The sequence below is a fragment of the Lutjanus erythropterus genome, chromosome 22 (genome assembly GCF_056507025.1).
Source record: "Lutjanus erythropterus isolate fLutEry1 chromosome 22, fLutEry1.hap2, whole genome shotgun sequence".
In the NCBI taxonomy this organism is placed as follows: Eukaryota; Metazoa; Chordata; class Actinopteri; order Lutjaniformes; family Lutjanidae; genus Lutjanus; species Lutjanus erythropterus.
The window spans coordinates 28721080-28737805 of NC_139338.1; the positions used below are offsets into that span (position 1 = coordinate 28721080).

Genomic DNA, 16726 nt, shown 5'->3' on the forward strand with positions numbered 1-16726 from the left:
TGGACAAAAATGACTTCAGTTTGGGACGATGGGTGTTCAGTCAAGAATTCGGGAGAATTTCGATCCCTGACTTCCACCCCGCGTCCGTCCCGTTTATCTCCAACAACCAGTGAACTCAGATTCACACAACAAACATGTTTTATTCTCATCTGCAGAAAATTCTGTTAAACAAATGTTCAGATCTGTTTATGATACACTGAATATATGAGTGTATCTGTGTGCAATATGTACATTGAGACATATATAGACATAGTGTGTGTGTGTGTGTGTGTGTGTGTGTGTGTGTGTGTGTGTGAGAGAGAGAGAGAGAGAGAGAGAGAGAGAGAGAGCAGAGGACTGTTAATACCTCGCTCTCTTTAATGCTTTTCACTCTTAATACCAGAGAGGGAGGGAGGATCTGTCTGGGGATTTGGACAGCTGTCAATTAAAATCCCTCGACACAATCCACCTCCTCCTCCTCCTCCTCCTCCTCCATCACACCGGCCCACAGTCCTCTGCTCTGCTCAACGGCACTCCTGCAGCACACACACACTGATGATGATGGCTACCTCCCCCCTCCTGCCTCACCCTCCTGACTCTGAAATGCAAGTGTGTGTTTTTTTCTGTGTGTGTTGAGAGCAGGCTGAGGCTGTTGTTATTATTTCTCCGAGGCTGTAATCCCCCCTTCTCTCTCTCTCTCTCTACAGTCTCTGTTGTAGCTTCGGCTGTGCATGACGGTGTGTGTGTGTGTGTGTGTGTGTGTGTGTGTGTGTGTGTGTGTGTGTGTGTGTGTGTGTGTTGTTAATATCCTCTGTAGGCTGCTGTGAACAAGCAGAGATTTTCTTTTTGTATCTGGTGATCTGGCTTCCTGAGGGCTTTCCAACACACGCAAACACACACACACACACACACACACACACACACACACACACACACACACACACACACACACACACTCTGAGGCTGGGGTAGGGCTTCCCCTCCTCCATCCTACCAACCTCAGTGTGTGTGTGTGTGTGTGTGTGTTGGGGTGGGGGGTCGGAGTGGGGGGGTGGTACCCATGTTAAAGCTGGAGGTGTGATTCGTGACCAGTGGAGGCCGATGATTGGCCCACGGTTCCTCCAGTCGCAGTTATTTTCCAGTTCAGCGCTCATTCAGTGCACACACACACACACACACACACACACACACACACACACACTCATATACACACACTTGCATGCATTTCTATACTAGTAAGGGCCCTCATTGGCATAATGTGTTCCCTTGTTTCTCAACCTAAACCTGAATGTTTCCTTAAACCTTCCAATTAAGGTCTAATAATGCAGCACCAAACTCCTTTGAAAAAAATCATCATTTTACCTGACAGCACACAGGACTCTGTGATCTACTGCTGCCTCTGTCTGTTAACTCGACTGTGTTATTGTGTGACTTTGGTGAATCAGAACTAAACTTTTAAAACACAGAAGTCAAACAATAACACAAACTAACTCACAGATCCTGGCAGCTGTAGACCAGAAACTACTTTGTTCTGCAAAATAAAATTACTGATTTTGTCAAAGGAGTTTGGTTGATTTGGAGAGTGTGATATTTGGCTAATATAATGGTGGTTTCCTGTCAGAAAGGGCTGTCTGACAGCAAAAGTGTTTTTGTTTCCCATTGGAGGTCCAGATTTGGGTGGATTTATGTGGTAGAAATGAAGTATAATATTCATAAGCATGTTTTCTAAGGCTGAAGATTCAAAACATTATTTGGAGATCCTTCAGTGGAGGATACAGGATAAAACAGATACTTCAACATGCATAGAAAGTTACATAGGCATAGAAATTACATTAATGTCAAACTCAACACAATCTTCACATTCTGACTGAACACACTTGTCAAGACAGCACAAGCAGCGTAAAATCCTGTTTGTAAAACTGTTTCCATCAACCATTTCTCATGTGATACTTCAAAAAAGGCATGAAATATGTTGATGGAAACATGTTTTCTATGATAAACAGTCCAGACACGGTGATATATTGACTGCTCACCAACAAGTAAAGGCCAAATGCTTAGAGGTGAGTGACTGAATCCATCTCTTTGTAATTTGGGTGAACTGACCCTTTAACTCTTGAGCAGCACTTTAAATGAGTGAGGCCAAAATGTCCTCACAGAGACAGAATCACTCACACCGTCAGACACACGGTGTGGAGGAGGAGGAGGAGGAGGCAGATAGATCGGAGCCCATTTGAAACGGCTGCCATCTTGACACTGATGGCCATGAATCCTCCACACCAGAATGTGAGCGCGCTCAGACTGTTTCCCCGCACGATGACGCTCTCTTTCTGGCTGGTGAAGTGATGCGACGATACGCCAACCCGGCCGCCCTCTGCGGGTCATTTTGCCCCATCAGTATCTGATTCTGACCGGCTTTTTAAATGTTTTGGGTCGAAGCTGAACTTGGCCTCCTCCTCCTCCTCCTACATATCAGCATCTGCTCAAACGCTCGCTGACAAATCTCACTGCAGCCACCAATCACCAATCACACTTTAGAGGTTTAAAAAAAAAAAAAAGGTCCTCTCCCTAGCAACGCAGCCTCGACCTCATCAAAATACATTGACGGTGTTTTAAATCCGTCCTCGGCTATATTTCACAGCACTGATTTACAAATCCATTTAGCAGCATCTGCAGCCTTTTCTGCTCCTATAATCTGTGTGCATGTTCTAAGCTGCAGGAGGAAACTGTTACTTTAAATGACTGGCACGCATGACGTGGTGTCCTTGATTTTCCTGCTTGCACATGTCCTCTCTGTGTGTTATTATGCAGGCATCTGCTGTCAAGACTTCTTAAACTCATCGCAGCGTTCCTCCCGCTCTGCCCTCCACGCCACTCTCTCCACGCAGCCGCCCTGAGCCCACAAACACACACACACGCACACACAGACACACATTTAACACACAGACACAGAGTGCATGGCGAGTGAAACACAGTGTGAAGCATGCGTGCGCGCACACACACACACACACACAGATGATGATGGTGATGATGGGAGGTTGGTGAAGCTCCCTCAGGTGTTGGAGAGTCTGACTCAGGCCTACTGTCAGCCCCACAGCGCCGCTCGTCTCCTCACATGCACCAAATCTGACGTTTTACTGTACCAACACACACAAATAACAACAGCAACAAATCTCTGCTGCCTGCACTCTCATGCTGCAGGTGCATTAAAGGAAAAATGTGCTTATTTAAACTTAAACGACAAACAATGTCCATCAAAATTTGATGATGACTCACTGGAAATGAAAAGTTCAAAACAAGATCTTGTCTTTGTCCGGCCTGTGTTTCCTCGACATAAATGAGCTCAAATTAAGACCAAAATGAGACTTAGACCATTTTCTAATTTTTCAGCCTTTGTCTCGTCTCAGCCTGAGACTAATTTGAGCCCAACAGAAGATCTTAAAATGTTCTTTTTGTCTCACTGCACTGATCTTAAATTTGTCTTAAATAATCAGCTCTTGAGATAACAGTGAGATCTAAAGGAAAACTTGGTCGTCTTAAATGAGATCTTAAATTTGTCTCAGTGGTCATAATGACAGGGAAGAGGACTGTATTAACAGCAAGAATGTCTGCAGCAGGACAAGGTCAGGGTGGATGGATGAGTCCAATAAAGACACACAGGACACCAGGAATCGTCTCTCTAATACTTAACAACTGATGATGCTGTTTCAATGGATATGTATATTTATATGAATGTTTTACAATATAAGGTGACACACCTGCTTTTTTCATTGTTAGGTGTTATAGCCTAGTAAACTTAAATTAAATAAAAGAAAAGGATTAACTTAATCTACTAAATTAAACAACAACACACACACAAAAGACAACAAGTGTCCATGCTAGCTGGTGGAGCGAGCAAAGCACATTGGGGCGTCCAAACGAGTGCCTTTGCTAACCGTGGAGGTTAACAAAGCACATGTCACACAAACCACCACGAGCAGTCTGGTCTGCCACTGCAGGACTAGACTGCAGACCTGCAGACCTGCAGACCTGCAGACAGTCTGCCGAACGGCTCACTGGCCCTGAGTGACTCTGCACTCTCCAGGATTTTAACACTGATTGCAGAGTGACTGCACCTGCTGTCAATCACTGCAACCTGTGAGGTGGGAGGGGCAGAACCTGGGCAGAGGAGAGCTCAGCACACATACACACTCTGATTATTGTAAAATGTTTAAATGCTCCTCATGTTATTGATCAGGTCTTTACCTGTTTGATTTGATTGTTTATATGATCAGTAGCAGCTGTTTGCTAATCAATGAAAATGTCCTTAATAAGGGTTTCACCCACAAATGATACATTAACACTGAAGAAAGCCTGAAACACATCCATTGCTCTGCTGAAATAGCAGTATTTTTAAAAAGTATTAAATCTTATCAGTGAGTGTTCACATGCACATTTTGAGTTTCTTCAATCGATTCCCGTCCTGCACTACAGAAGCTCGTGTTTGAGCACCAGCTCTTTCCCTCTTTGTCATCAGGACGTGTTTCCTGTCAAAAAGTTGATTTTTCTAAGGAAGTGGTCGTTTCAGCCCAAACCATCATGTCCTCTGAAACCTAACCAAGTAATTTGGCGCCAAACTCTAAACAAACTGTGACCATCAACTGAAAGATTTCTCAGCAAGTTTTATTTTTATGAGTGTAACTGGATGCATATATATTATTGTTAACTCGACCACAGAATGAGAATGTGCTCTAAACACCAAGGTGAGGCAACAGGTGACACTGTCATGGTGACAGGAAGGTAAACGTGGCTTCATACGAGGCTGATATTTTGTTACGGCTGTAAATTCAACTTCAGCTCTGACAGAATGTAATGGTTTGCAAATACTTTAAGACCTCTGTTCAGTTTGAAAAAGAACAAAGACAGATGTTCAATGCAACATGTTCTGAAACAGTTTGGACAGGAGCGACCAAAAACTGTGAAAGTTGTGGAACGCTTCAAAAACAGCTGTTTGGAACGTTCCACAGGTAAACAGGTGACTTGGTAACAGGTGACAGGATCATGATTGGGTATTAAAGAGACGTCCTGGGAAGACTCAGTGGTTCACAGCATGGATGGGATGAGATTCACCACTTTGTGAAAAACTATAAATATCTTGCTCATATATAAATGTTTTGTTTACTTGGTCGGTATTTACTTCCTGAAAACTGCTGAAAACATTTATTGGAACAAACCAAGTTATCAAGAAACTGAAAGGAACCAACCAAAAAAAGATCACAAGAAGAAGATGAAGCACTTTGTACTGTATGATATGAACTACAGATCAGGACCAATCAGGTCTGTCTCTGCTCTGTGACCCGAGCAGCGATGTTCTCTGTTGTTTAGAACGTTCTGCTGTTATCAGCAGCAGCAGCTCTGAACGGAGCCTCTGTAATTAGACGAGCTAATTTGTGAGCTGCCGTCGTTACGGATGCTGGTTGTTACTGGTTACCTGTTGTTATGGTTACCGTTTCCCTCTGTAACTGGCAACAAGACCTCGAGTACCACAGAGTGGGACTCAGCACAGCTCTCTGTCTCCACACACACACACACACACACACACACACACACACACACACACACACACACACACACACACACACACACACACACACACACACTTCATTATGAGAGGACAGCCCCAGTTAATTCAACTTCATCCCAACACAGAAACCAGTTGAGCTGCTGGGAATTAAGCTGCAAGTTTTACTTCCAACTAGACGAATCAGCTGCTTTTAAGAGCAAACTTTGTTCTCAAACATCTCAGATTACAAGAAAATAGATGAGTAACTGCACATGAGGCTGTTAAAGGGACAGTTCACAGATTTTTCTCTGACCTGTGCTGCACATCCAGCTACTCTCAGCTGGCATGAGGTTAAAAGACAGAACACATTAAAGGAATACTTCAGCATTTTGACAAGAACATTTAAACAGCTAGTCTGCTTCTGTTCAAATTTCAGAAACACACCTACCACCATCTCTACCCCGTCCTTTACAGTTTAACAGTTAAGAGTTTGAGCTTTTAAAATATATTTTCCAGAATAACTGGAGAGTAAAAATAAAAAACACGGTTTTGTCCCATTTCTCAAGAGGAGGTGCATTTTGTTCAGCTGGAACCAGAAAACATTTGATTTATTGAAACAAATTCTGAAGGACACACTACAACCAGAACACTGCACATGTCCGTAAAAAACAAATAAGGGAGATATCTTTCTGAGAACATGGGAACCTTTGATGCAGCTCTGACCTCCACCTGCAGATGAATCTGGTGACGTTAACCGTCACTGTGGTGACGTCTCAGGAAGAACTTGTGCAGTTCAGCTGCTCCAACAGTCAAACTTCAACTTTGGAAAGAAAGACAGAACGCAAAATCCACAAAGCTTCACTTGATGAAGAGAACTGCTGTCTTTTTTTTATTGTGCGCTCATTTGGGTTCCTTTCTTACTGATGAAAATAAAGAAATAATTTAAATAAAAGCATGAAACTTCTGGAGAAGTCTGCATGTGACACAAGATTTAGCACCATATTTTTGTTTATTAAGTAAGTTAATTTTTTTATTATGAATGTTGTAATCATCCATTGCACTAAAAAAAATTACTTGGTGATAATTCAGATTTTCAGGGGGTTTGGAGGTTGTGTGTGTGTGTGTGTGTGTGTGTGTGTGTGTGTGAGTGGCGGGGGTGATTTTGACAAACTGACCCTTTAACTGTCCACCATACAAACTACAGTCACTCTGAACATCCAAACCCTCTAACTGGCTCATACAAAGGACAACACACACACACACACACACACACACACTCACACACACACACACACACACACTCACACACACACACACACACGCTCAGAGGCAGTGGACACAGAGAGCCTGAGTGCGTTCGTTCGTTCGCTGGTTGGTTTCTAAAAGCAGAGAAGGTGACCTATTTAAAAGGTTAGTTTCTTAGCCCCGTGGGTGGATTAGGAAAACAAAGCACGAGCTCTATATTTATCCTTTTCCTTATCTAATGCTCCCGCCTCATCATGATAAGAACTATGTGCATCTCCCCGCCCCTGGATTAGTGCACTGTCCTCAGACTGCAGCCATGAATAATAACTCACCAACATCCATCTCACTGTGTGACTGACTGGCCACTGGCAACGCTGCGATTTCACGCACTGGATACGGCCATTAGGATGTTTTTACAATAAACTTTATCAAATTTGTCATGCGGACGACGGGAAAAAACGTGAAACTGGAGGAGGAGACGTGAACAGTAAACAAGGACACGAGTAAATGACAGGACAGGAAACACTCAGCTCAGGGATGATTTGTCATGTTGTGTGTGTGTGTGTGTGTGTGTGTGTGTGTGTGTGTGTGTGTGTGTGTGTGTGTGTGTGTGTACATTATGTTTCTGAATCTAAATCTGGTCTTTACATTTCTTTAGACACACATTTGTTCCTCGTGTGGCGTCACACAGCTGATTTATGGTGTGTTCATGTCCAAATTCATACAAGTCCGACTCTGTATCCAAAAAAAATGAAGCTGGTGACGTCATTTGCAGCCAGAGTCTGCGCAGTAGTGTTCGCCACGGTATTAAGGCCCCGCCCACACCGCCAGTCCACTCATGGTTGAGCAGAGCTCAGCTGTCAATCATGTCGTGAAACCCCATATTTATATCATCAAATAACTAATTAGAACCAAACTGATGAGAAAAATGAGCACGTCAGCGTGACGAGAACGACCTAACATGACAGAAGGTTTTATTTGACGTGTATTTGATTTGTTTAGTTTGACTCAGGAGGACATCCTGATGCTTTGGCTTCACTTCTGGGGTTCATTTCTATATACAGTCAATGGAACCCGGTGGAACGTTGGACAGCTTTATTGGTCAAATGTCCGAGGGGGGTCAGGGGGCAAAAGGTCGAGTGGCTTCTTGCACAATTTAAAACATCTTCCTTGAAAAGGAAACCACAGATTGAAGATGTTTTTGGAGAAGCTGTGAAAGTGACACATGAATGTTGGCAAAATGTTAGCTAACTAGCAAGCTAATCTATATCAGTCATTTGTCTCATTATGTCTTTTACGTTGTTTTTAATCTTGTTACGTCTTTTTAGTTTTTAGTCTTGTTAGGTTTTTCTTGTCTTGTGGTCGTGGTTGTGACTGTTGTACATTAGATCTCGCAGTGCTTCAATAAAAACCATCTTTGTCAGTTATGTCTTGTTGCAGCTTTGTTGTTGTTGTTCATCTTGATAGATCTTTTAGGTTGTTTTTTGTCTCGATGAAGGAGAAGTACTTCATGTGAACGACACTGGATGTTCTTGACTTCAGGAGAAAAGCTACACAGTTCAAATGTCTCAGCAACACAAGAATTTATTAATAAAAATAAAACTACAAACTGTGAGCAGCAAAAAGAGAATGACTGTAGTGTGTGAGTCTTTACAGCAGAGAAACGTGTGTGTGTGTGTGTGTGTGTGTGTGTCTCAGTGTGTGTGTGTGTGTGGAGGTAAAGAAAGGCCCCGTTCATCTCCTTCAAAGGCAGCAGGACGACGAAACATCCGGACAAACAGCAGCAGAGTGCAGAGTGTGGCCCCGGGGCCCGACCCTCCATCCATCCACACAGAGAGAGACGGAGGAGAGGACTCGGACACAAAGACAACAAAAAGACAAGACATGAAAGAGACGAGTGCATGGAGGCCATCATGTGGAAGCAGGTCTTTGTGCTCGGCTGTAAGGAGATGGATTTATGTGCATTAAGGAGGTTTGAAAACTGTGCAGCACACAGAGACGTCCCACGTTATATAAGATTATATAAGACGAGGACATAAGACATAAAAACAGGAGACATTAAAGGGAAGGCTGGTGCTGTAGTCCAAGTCAAGTCACGAGTCATTGATGTTAAAATCATTGCAGTCTTGAGTTTACTGAACATGAAATAACATGTTATTTTAATTTCTGTCTGTTAGTGAGGGAGTGAATTTGCTTTATCAGTGTTACATCTAGATTTTGTTTACGATGAAATTAAAATGACCAAGTCCAAATATTTAAACTCTGATAACCTCCAACTTTTGGGTTAATGAAGTCCAGATTACTGCTAACTTATCCAGTTTTACAGTGTATCTTGGTGAATGAATAGTTTGGATTTGATGAACTGTCCCTTTAATATGACAGTAAACCACTGACAGAACTTTTTCCTGCACAAGTTATATTTTTATTTTTCATTTTCTTTAAGTTCTGTTGACTCGATGTTGAATGCATGACTTTAACTTGTAGTGGAAAATTGTAGTTTGTAGTTTGTAGTTTTCATACTTTTATTGAAGTAAATGATCTAAATGCTTCTTCCAGCTCTTTGTCATATGTGGTTTCTCTCTTTCTCTCTCTCTCTCTGTCTCTCTCTCTCTCTCTCTCTTTTTTTTTTTTTTTTTTTGCCTTTTCTCTTAATAAAATAAAACATTTTCAGAGCGGCTGAACGCACCATCAACCCTGAAAATGAGCTGAGCGCGTCTCCGCCCCCAGAGAGAGAGAGAGAGAGAGAGAGAGAGAGAGAGAGAGAGAGAGAGAGAGAGAGAGAGAGAGAGAGAGAGAGAGAGAGAGAGAGAGAGAGAGAGAGAGAGAGAGAGAGAGAGAGAGAGAGAGAGAGAGAGAGAGAGAGAGAGAGAGAGAGAGAGAGAGAGAGAGAGAGAGAGAGAGAGAGAGAGAAGCTTGTCTTCTCTCAGACATTTTCAGCTAAACGCTCCGAACAGCACTTTTGACGTCAGGAATCATCATTACAGCCTCCGCTCTCTCTCTCTCATCCGGGTCCTCTCCTCCTCTTCTCCTCCTCTTCTCCTCTCCGGTGGGTTTAATATTTACTTCATCCACAGCAGCAGCGGAGACGACACACACACGCACTCATGTAAAGAAGAGAAAGGTCCGTGATCCGAGCCGCTCCGTCCGCTGCACGGGATTTTATTTTATTTTTTATTTTTTGTAACTTTCTTTTTCCCGGAGTGTGAGAGAGGATGTTCGCGCTGCAGCTCAACAAGTCTCTCCTCCTCTTCTCTCAGTGACTGTGGATGGCTGCGGAATGGAGATAGCCTTGGTGAGTTTTGAGAACGGCGGCGCTAAAGGGAGCGGTGGAGGAGGAGGAGGAGGAGGAGGAGGAGGCAACAATGCCGAGGAGAGCTGCCGGAACGCGCTGGATGTCCCTCAGTCGGGCTTCGTTCAAACTGGACTCGGGGAGGACTACGGTAAAGAGCTGAACACCCGCGGGAGTCCTCATCACCAGCATCCTCACCCTCCTCTTCATCATCATCATCATCAGCAGCAGCAGAGCGCCTGGAAGATCAACGACATGAACAACACTTTCAGCTGCAGCGAGAACGCCATGGATGCGCTTTTACGCGCGGACCACAGTCCCCATCTGTTCGACGAGGACATGCTGGACATGGACATGGACACAGAGAGCAACGAGAGGGTGCTCATCAACATCGCAGGGCTCAGGTATGAAACCCAGCTGGGCACCCTGAACCAGTTCCCTGACACTTTACTGGGAGACCCCGCCAAGAGGATAAAATACTTTGACCCACTCCGGAACGAGTACTTCTTCGACCGCAACCGGCCGAGCTTTGACGGGATTCTATACTTCTATCAGTCTGGAGGGAAGATCCGGAGACCCGTCAACGTGTCCATTGATGTGTTCGCTGATGAGATCCGGTTCTACCAGCTGGGGGAGGAGGCGATGGAGCGGTTCAGGGAGGACGAAGGGTTCATAAAGGAGGAGGAGAAACCCCTGCCACAGAACGAGTTCCAGAAGCAGGTCTGGCTCATCTTCGAGTACCCAGAGAGCTCCAGCCCGGCGCGGGGCATCGCCATAGTCTCCGTGATCGTCATCACCATCTCCATCATCACCTTCTGCCTGGAGACGCTGCCGGAGTTCAGGGACGAGCGGGAGCTGCCGGTGACCAGCCGGCTGGACAACAGCACGGCGCCAAGGCCGTCCCTCACTTTCACTGACCCCTTCTTCATCATCGAGACCACCTGCGTCATCTGGTTCACCTTCGAGCTCTTTGTGCGCTTCTTCGCCTGCCCCAGCAAGTCCGAGTTCAGCAAGACCATCATGAACATCATCGACATCATGTCCATCATGCCTTACTTCATCACCGTGGGCACGGAGCTCGCCGAGCAGCAGGGCCAGGAGCACCAGAACGGGCAGCAGGCCATGTCCCTCGCCATCCTCAGGGTCATCCGCCTTGTCCGCGTCTTCAGGATCTTCAAGCTGTCCCGGCACTCCAAGGGGCTGCAGATCCTGGGCCAGACGCTCAAAGCCAGCATGAGGGAGCTCGGACTGCTCATCTTCTTCCTCTTCATCGGGGTCATCCTCTTCTCCAGCGCCGTGTACTTTGCCGAGGCCGACGAGCCGGAGTCGCACTTCTCCAGCATCCCTGATGCCTTCTGGTGGGCTGTGGTCACCATGACGACTGTTGGCTACGGGGACATGAGACCGGTGACGGTCGGGGGTAAGATCGTGGGATCTCTGTGCGCCATCGCTGGTGTGCTCACCATCGCCCTGCCGGTGCCCGTCATCGTCTCAAACTTCAACTACTTCTACCACAGAGAGACGGATCAGGACCAGTCCTCGCTGAAGGACGAGCCAAACAGCGGCCGCGCGAGTCCCGAACTCAAGCGTAAAGGGAGTAAATCATCCACCAAGTCGCAGGACGTGGAGAACAACGACGCCAGCGCTACAGTGGAGAAGGCGAACATCAAAGCGAACAGCAGTATGGACTTCAAGAGGTCGCTTTATGCGTTCTGCCTGGACACACGGGAGACGGACCTGTAGTCCTGCTGTCCTCATGTTATTAAACAGACTATTACGGCCCATACTCATGTAGAATAAACCCTCGTTAACGGGCTCTCAAGTCTTTGCACACAGCAGCCGGACGTAGAGTCCTGCACGGGTCCAGTTTTGCAAACCAGCGCCCGCCCGCAGAACCGATCCGTTACCAGCAATTATCTCCAAGTCAAATCCAGACACCATTAGTTTAAGTTCTGCACCCCGACCCGACACATAGCTACTCACTTTTTTCCCTCAGAGACGATGTGCCCGACTCACGGCAAACAAAAGCTAATAGTTTTGGTACTTTTTACATCCACAAATCCACAGAAAGTGTTATTTTCAATTCTGTGTTCTCCATTGGCTATTTTTGCCTTTCTGTCATCCATTTTAGCCATCAGCTAGCTTACAGATAGGGACGTCTCATTATTTGGCAGGATGTGGAATCACAGGATGTATCGTAGACTTTCACAATAAAACCCCACCAGCTGATTAGGCTTGATTTAAACGTAACAAATACTGCACAGTCATTTTCAGTCATGAGTTCTCCAGCACAAACAACATGTGTTGTACGTGTTATTTTATTGTTCTCACCTCTTTTACCCGTTACTGAATTTCTATACATATATTTTTACTCGTTACACAACGGTTTTTGCGGGCGACCCGCTGCAGGTTTCTGGTCGGAGGATCAACACTTTGCAATCCTGAAAAGTTTTAAGAGCAACGGGGGATGATTTATAAAAAGCACATTTTAATCCCCATCATCTGGTAAGTATGGAAGCCCATTAATGCCAGTAAAATAAAAAAAATACCCACAGTAGGTCATAATTATGAGATCATATAATAAGATTAAAAGTAATTCAAGTTTTTTATTTCATTTTTTTAATCATAATTTGGAATGTCTGTCTAATAATTATGACTTTTATCTCATAATTTGGATTTTATCTCATGAGTTTGACTTTTTTATTCAGAATTTTTACCTTTTAATTCAGAATTTGGACTTTTTAACTCATATTTCTGACATTTTATTACATAATTATGACTTTTTATGTCATTATAATGACTTGTTGCATTGTTTTGACTTTTTATCAACCTTTTATCTCATGATTTGGACTTTCTATTTATAATTATGACTTTTAATTTTACAATTTTGAACTTTTTCTCTGATATTAATGACTTCTTGCCTTATTTTGACTTTCTATCCCGTCATTTTGACCTTTTAACTCATAATTTTGACTTTCCATCTAACAACTGTACTTTAAATCTCAAAGGTTTGACCTATTTATCTCATAATCTTGATGTTTTATTGTATAATTATACATTTTGTTTAATAATAATGACTTTTCTCATAATTTCAACCTTTTTTTGATAGTTATGACTTTTGGTCTCAATTTTAATGTTTTTAATCTCATAATTTCAACTTTTTATCTCATAATTATGACTCTTTCATTTCTACTTACAAAGTTTTGTCATTACTTCAACTTCATCTCATTATTGTAAGTTTTTTTTTTAGATTATGATTTACCATGGGGATATTTTTTTCTTTTACTGACTGAAATGGGCCTCTGTAGGCAGGTTAAGCTCATCCATCCATCAGTGAACAAACTGTGGAGTTATGAACAAACAAACCGACCCTTTAAAGCAGGAACACCTAAAGAACATGACATGAGACTCGTGGATACATTAGTGTGGAAAATAGGACATGTCGGCTGCACATAATCAAGGACGAGCAGGACTTGGAATAATTACTTGACATCTCGGAGAGGATTAACAGGACCGACCAGACTGTTGTACATAATGTAGGAAGCAGTCCGTACTCAGTAGTGCAGCAAGAAAAAGCCAAATTTTATTTTTCGTACCTACCCTATATTTAGTCGTTATGTTTACACTGAAAAGTTGCAGCAAACGTGTACATATTTCCCACAAGCCTACTGTTTATGAATCGGATTCTGGTGTTACTTATTTGGAGATAAAATAAGTCTATTTTTGAGGTGCAGACACCTGTTTTCCTCCACTCAGGTTCTGACAAAGAAGTGAGATACTTTTCCTTTGTTTTTTTCTAAATGAGAGCTGATTGGCTCTCAGAGGACCTACAGAGAAGATTTTTAGATGTTGAACAACAGCCTTGTTTGTGATTATTTTAAACTGAAGAACATCTATGATTTTTTTTTTTTTTTTTTTAAAAAAGAGGACATAATATGGAAGTAAATTGAAGGAATGACAGCCAAGAAAAGAGGACAGCGCAGAGACCATCTGGAGAGTTCAAGCAACACAGACACCAGGTCAGTGCCACAGATCAATACATGTGATTATTTTGGGTTTAAAATGTCTTTTTATTTGGTTGGAAATGCAGAGAAGGAGCTGTTTTGTCATTAATGTTACTCCATACTCAGCTCCTCACTGTATGGAAGAACATTAGTGCCAAAATTAAATCCTCTTGTCCAGGTGTAACGCTGAAATCTAAAAGTTGGAGTAACTTTTTCACTCGGGTGTGTTCGACCAATCAGAAGTGTGAGACGTGATGACGTTTCAATATGGAGGTAACATTTTCAGACAGTCCCTCCTGGAAGACGTCCGTAGTTTTGGTTGCAGATGTTCACATGAAAAGTGACAGAAATCGTTGCACAAAGAATTAGAGAAACGAAGCTGCACAGACGGCCAATCACAGCGCAAAGTGAGTGTGATGTCATACTGTCGGCTACAGACAGAAACGGTCAGACACAGCCATCCACTAATCCAATGACAGAAAGGAGTGTGTGTGTGTGTGTGTGTGTGTGTGTGTGTGTGTATGCGTGCGTGTGTGTGCGTGCGTGCGTGCGTGTGCGTGCGTGCGTGCGTGCGTGCGTGCGTGTGTGTGTGTGTGTGTGTGTGTGTGTGTGTGTTTGTGTGTTGGGGAGCAGCAAGACTTTAATTTGACCTCTGAGTCAAATTTAAAATCTCTTTTAAGACGACAAAGTTTTCCTTTAGATCTCTCTGTTATTTCAAGAGCTGATTATTTAAGACAAATTTAAGATCATTGAGGCTCAAATTAGTCTCAGGCTGAGACGAGACAAAGGCGATTTCTCAGGAGCCGAATTTAAGAAGTATGAGAAAATGGTCTTAAATTGAACTCCTTTATGTCCAGGAGAGACAAACTAGACAAAGACGAGATCTTATTTTGAAGTTTTCTTTTCCTCTGGGTTTGTTTCACTGCATTGATCTTAAATTTGTCTTAAATAATCAGCTGTTGAAATAACAGTGAGATCTAAACCAAAACTTGGTCGTCTTAAATGAGATCTTAAATTTGGTCGTCTTTTTTTAAAGCATAAACGTGTTTTTTCGATCTGCATGTTTTCATAATAATCTTGACCAAAGTGCTGCTGAAGTTGAGAGACAGACTTTTGAAACAATTAGTTGTATGTTGATGTCATTTCTAGGAGACCTGGATGTTTGACTTTACTTTTGGAGGTCAGAGCATCTTCAACATCATCATCTGTCCCCGAAATAAGCTCAAACTCCGACACCGTGGGAAGATTTCTGATTCATTTAGGTTTTCTTGCAGCCCACAGTCTGAGATGATGAATGAGTGTAAGTTTTACCGTCCTGCAGCTAAACATGAGTCCTGGACGTGGTGGTTGCGGTTTGGTTGTTTTCAGGTTGTGCATCCTGTCAGTCGTACGAACTCGCCGTGTTCCTCTCAGACAGACTGAGTGTGTGGGAGCTGCAGGAGTCTCTGTGAGAACAAAATGAACGCTGAGTTTGTGTTTGACCCGTTTGACCGGAGGACAAGTTGGAAATCTTTCAAAGCAGATTACAATGGGCTTTGCTGCGTACCATTACACAGAGATGTGTGTGTGTGTGTGTGTAGTTTGTGTGTGTGCAGAGTAGAGGAATTTGAATATAGCTTTTTCCTCAGATGAATATACAGCAGAACAGCAATAATACTTTGTCTAAGCCTCAGAATGAAAATATAGGAAACATAACACTGCCATTGGTCAACTTTTGAGAAGAAAATCCTCGTGCATTTTGACTATTTTTCAGTCTTTTTAATGCACAAATCATGGTAACCCATTTCCACCAGGAAAATAAAACAATACATGAAGAGTTAGTTAATACACGTTCCACTCAGTCTGTAAAGGATCTTAGTTTTGACTCATGTTTCACTCAATTAAATCCAACTTTACTGCAAAAACTATAAAATACTCACAAGTCCAAGGTAGAGACTTGAAGATGATTTTTATCCAAAGTTTCATGACTGAATTAATGTTCCAGTCAAACTTTCATGGCATCGACAGGACAATTTTCAAATTCAGTTTTAAAGAGGTGTTATTGATAGATGTAAATGGATAGACCTTCAACCAATCAAAGCAAATAAATAAAACATCAGTTCTTACCTGTTCTGTGTTCTGTAAGGGATAATGTGCACTGACATTTTTCTATGCATACACACTAAAGATGACTACCTGTCATAAAAAGAAAAAAGAAATCAATCAGTGTCATATTTTATCAGAAAAGGTTTGAGGGTGTTTAATATTTTTTCTGTTGCAACATATTGGCATTTATATTTAAAATATTATTTTTATTAAATATAAATATTATCATCTTCAGATGCTCAGAAACATCCCAAAACCATTAAAAATAATTTAATTTTAAAAGTTACTTAGAGCATCACAAGTGTACTTTAATATAATAATAAGTTTTATAAAAAAAAATAATGATGATGACAATAATAATAAATAATAACATATATAAAAGGTGCAGTATCATTTGACATCATCATCAAACTGAGGATTTGATCATATTTGTCATTATTCTGCTTCTTAAAGCGAAAGTGATCAGATCAAATAAGGTCAAAGGTCAAATCAGAGGTCAGGATTAATATGTAGAAACAATAACCTGATATAAAAATATAAAACCGACACACATACAACTGTCTGCCTGCAGCTATTTTGGCTCAA

At 42.6% G+C, this 16726-nt stretch overlaps 1 protein-coding gene and 1 long non-coding RNA gene across 2 annotated transcripts in view; both read left to right on the top strand.

Moving 5' to 3' along the window:
• The first annotated feature begins 9793 nt into the window (after positions 1-9793).
• Positions 9794-12742, top strand: LOC146307101 (potassium voltage-gated channel subfamily A member 10). Its single transcript, XM_084710680.1, has one exon. The coding sequence runs from the start codon at positions 10041-10043 to the stop codon at positions 11793-11795; it is 1755 nt and encodes a 584-aa protein (XP_084566806.1). The 5' UTR covers positions 9794-10040; the 3' UTR covers positions 11796-12742.
• A 555-nt stretch (positions 12743-13297) lies between these two features.
• Positions 13298-16726, top strand: part of LOC146307102 (uncharacterized) — a 31716-nt gene continuing 28287 nt past the window's right edge. Inside the window, exon 1 of the long non-coding RNA XR_014768960.1 lies at positions 13298-14071. This is a non-coding gene — a long non-coding RNA (uncharacterized LOC146307102). The remainder of the gene's footprint in view (positions 14072-16726) is intronic.

Bases quoted from the DNA above. Each gene is read 5' to 3' on its own strand.
- LOC146307101 (XM_084710680.1), top strand. From the start codon at position 10,041: ATGGAGATAGCCTTGGTGAGTTTTGAGAACGGCGGCGCTAAAGGGAGC.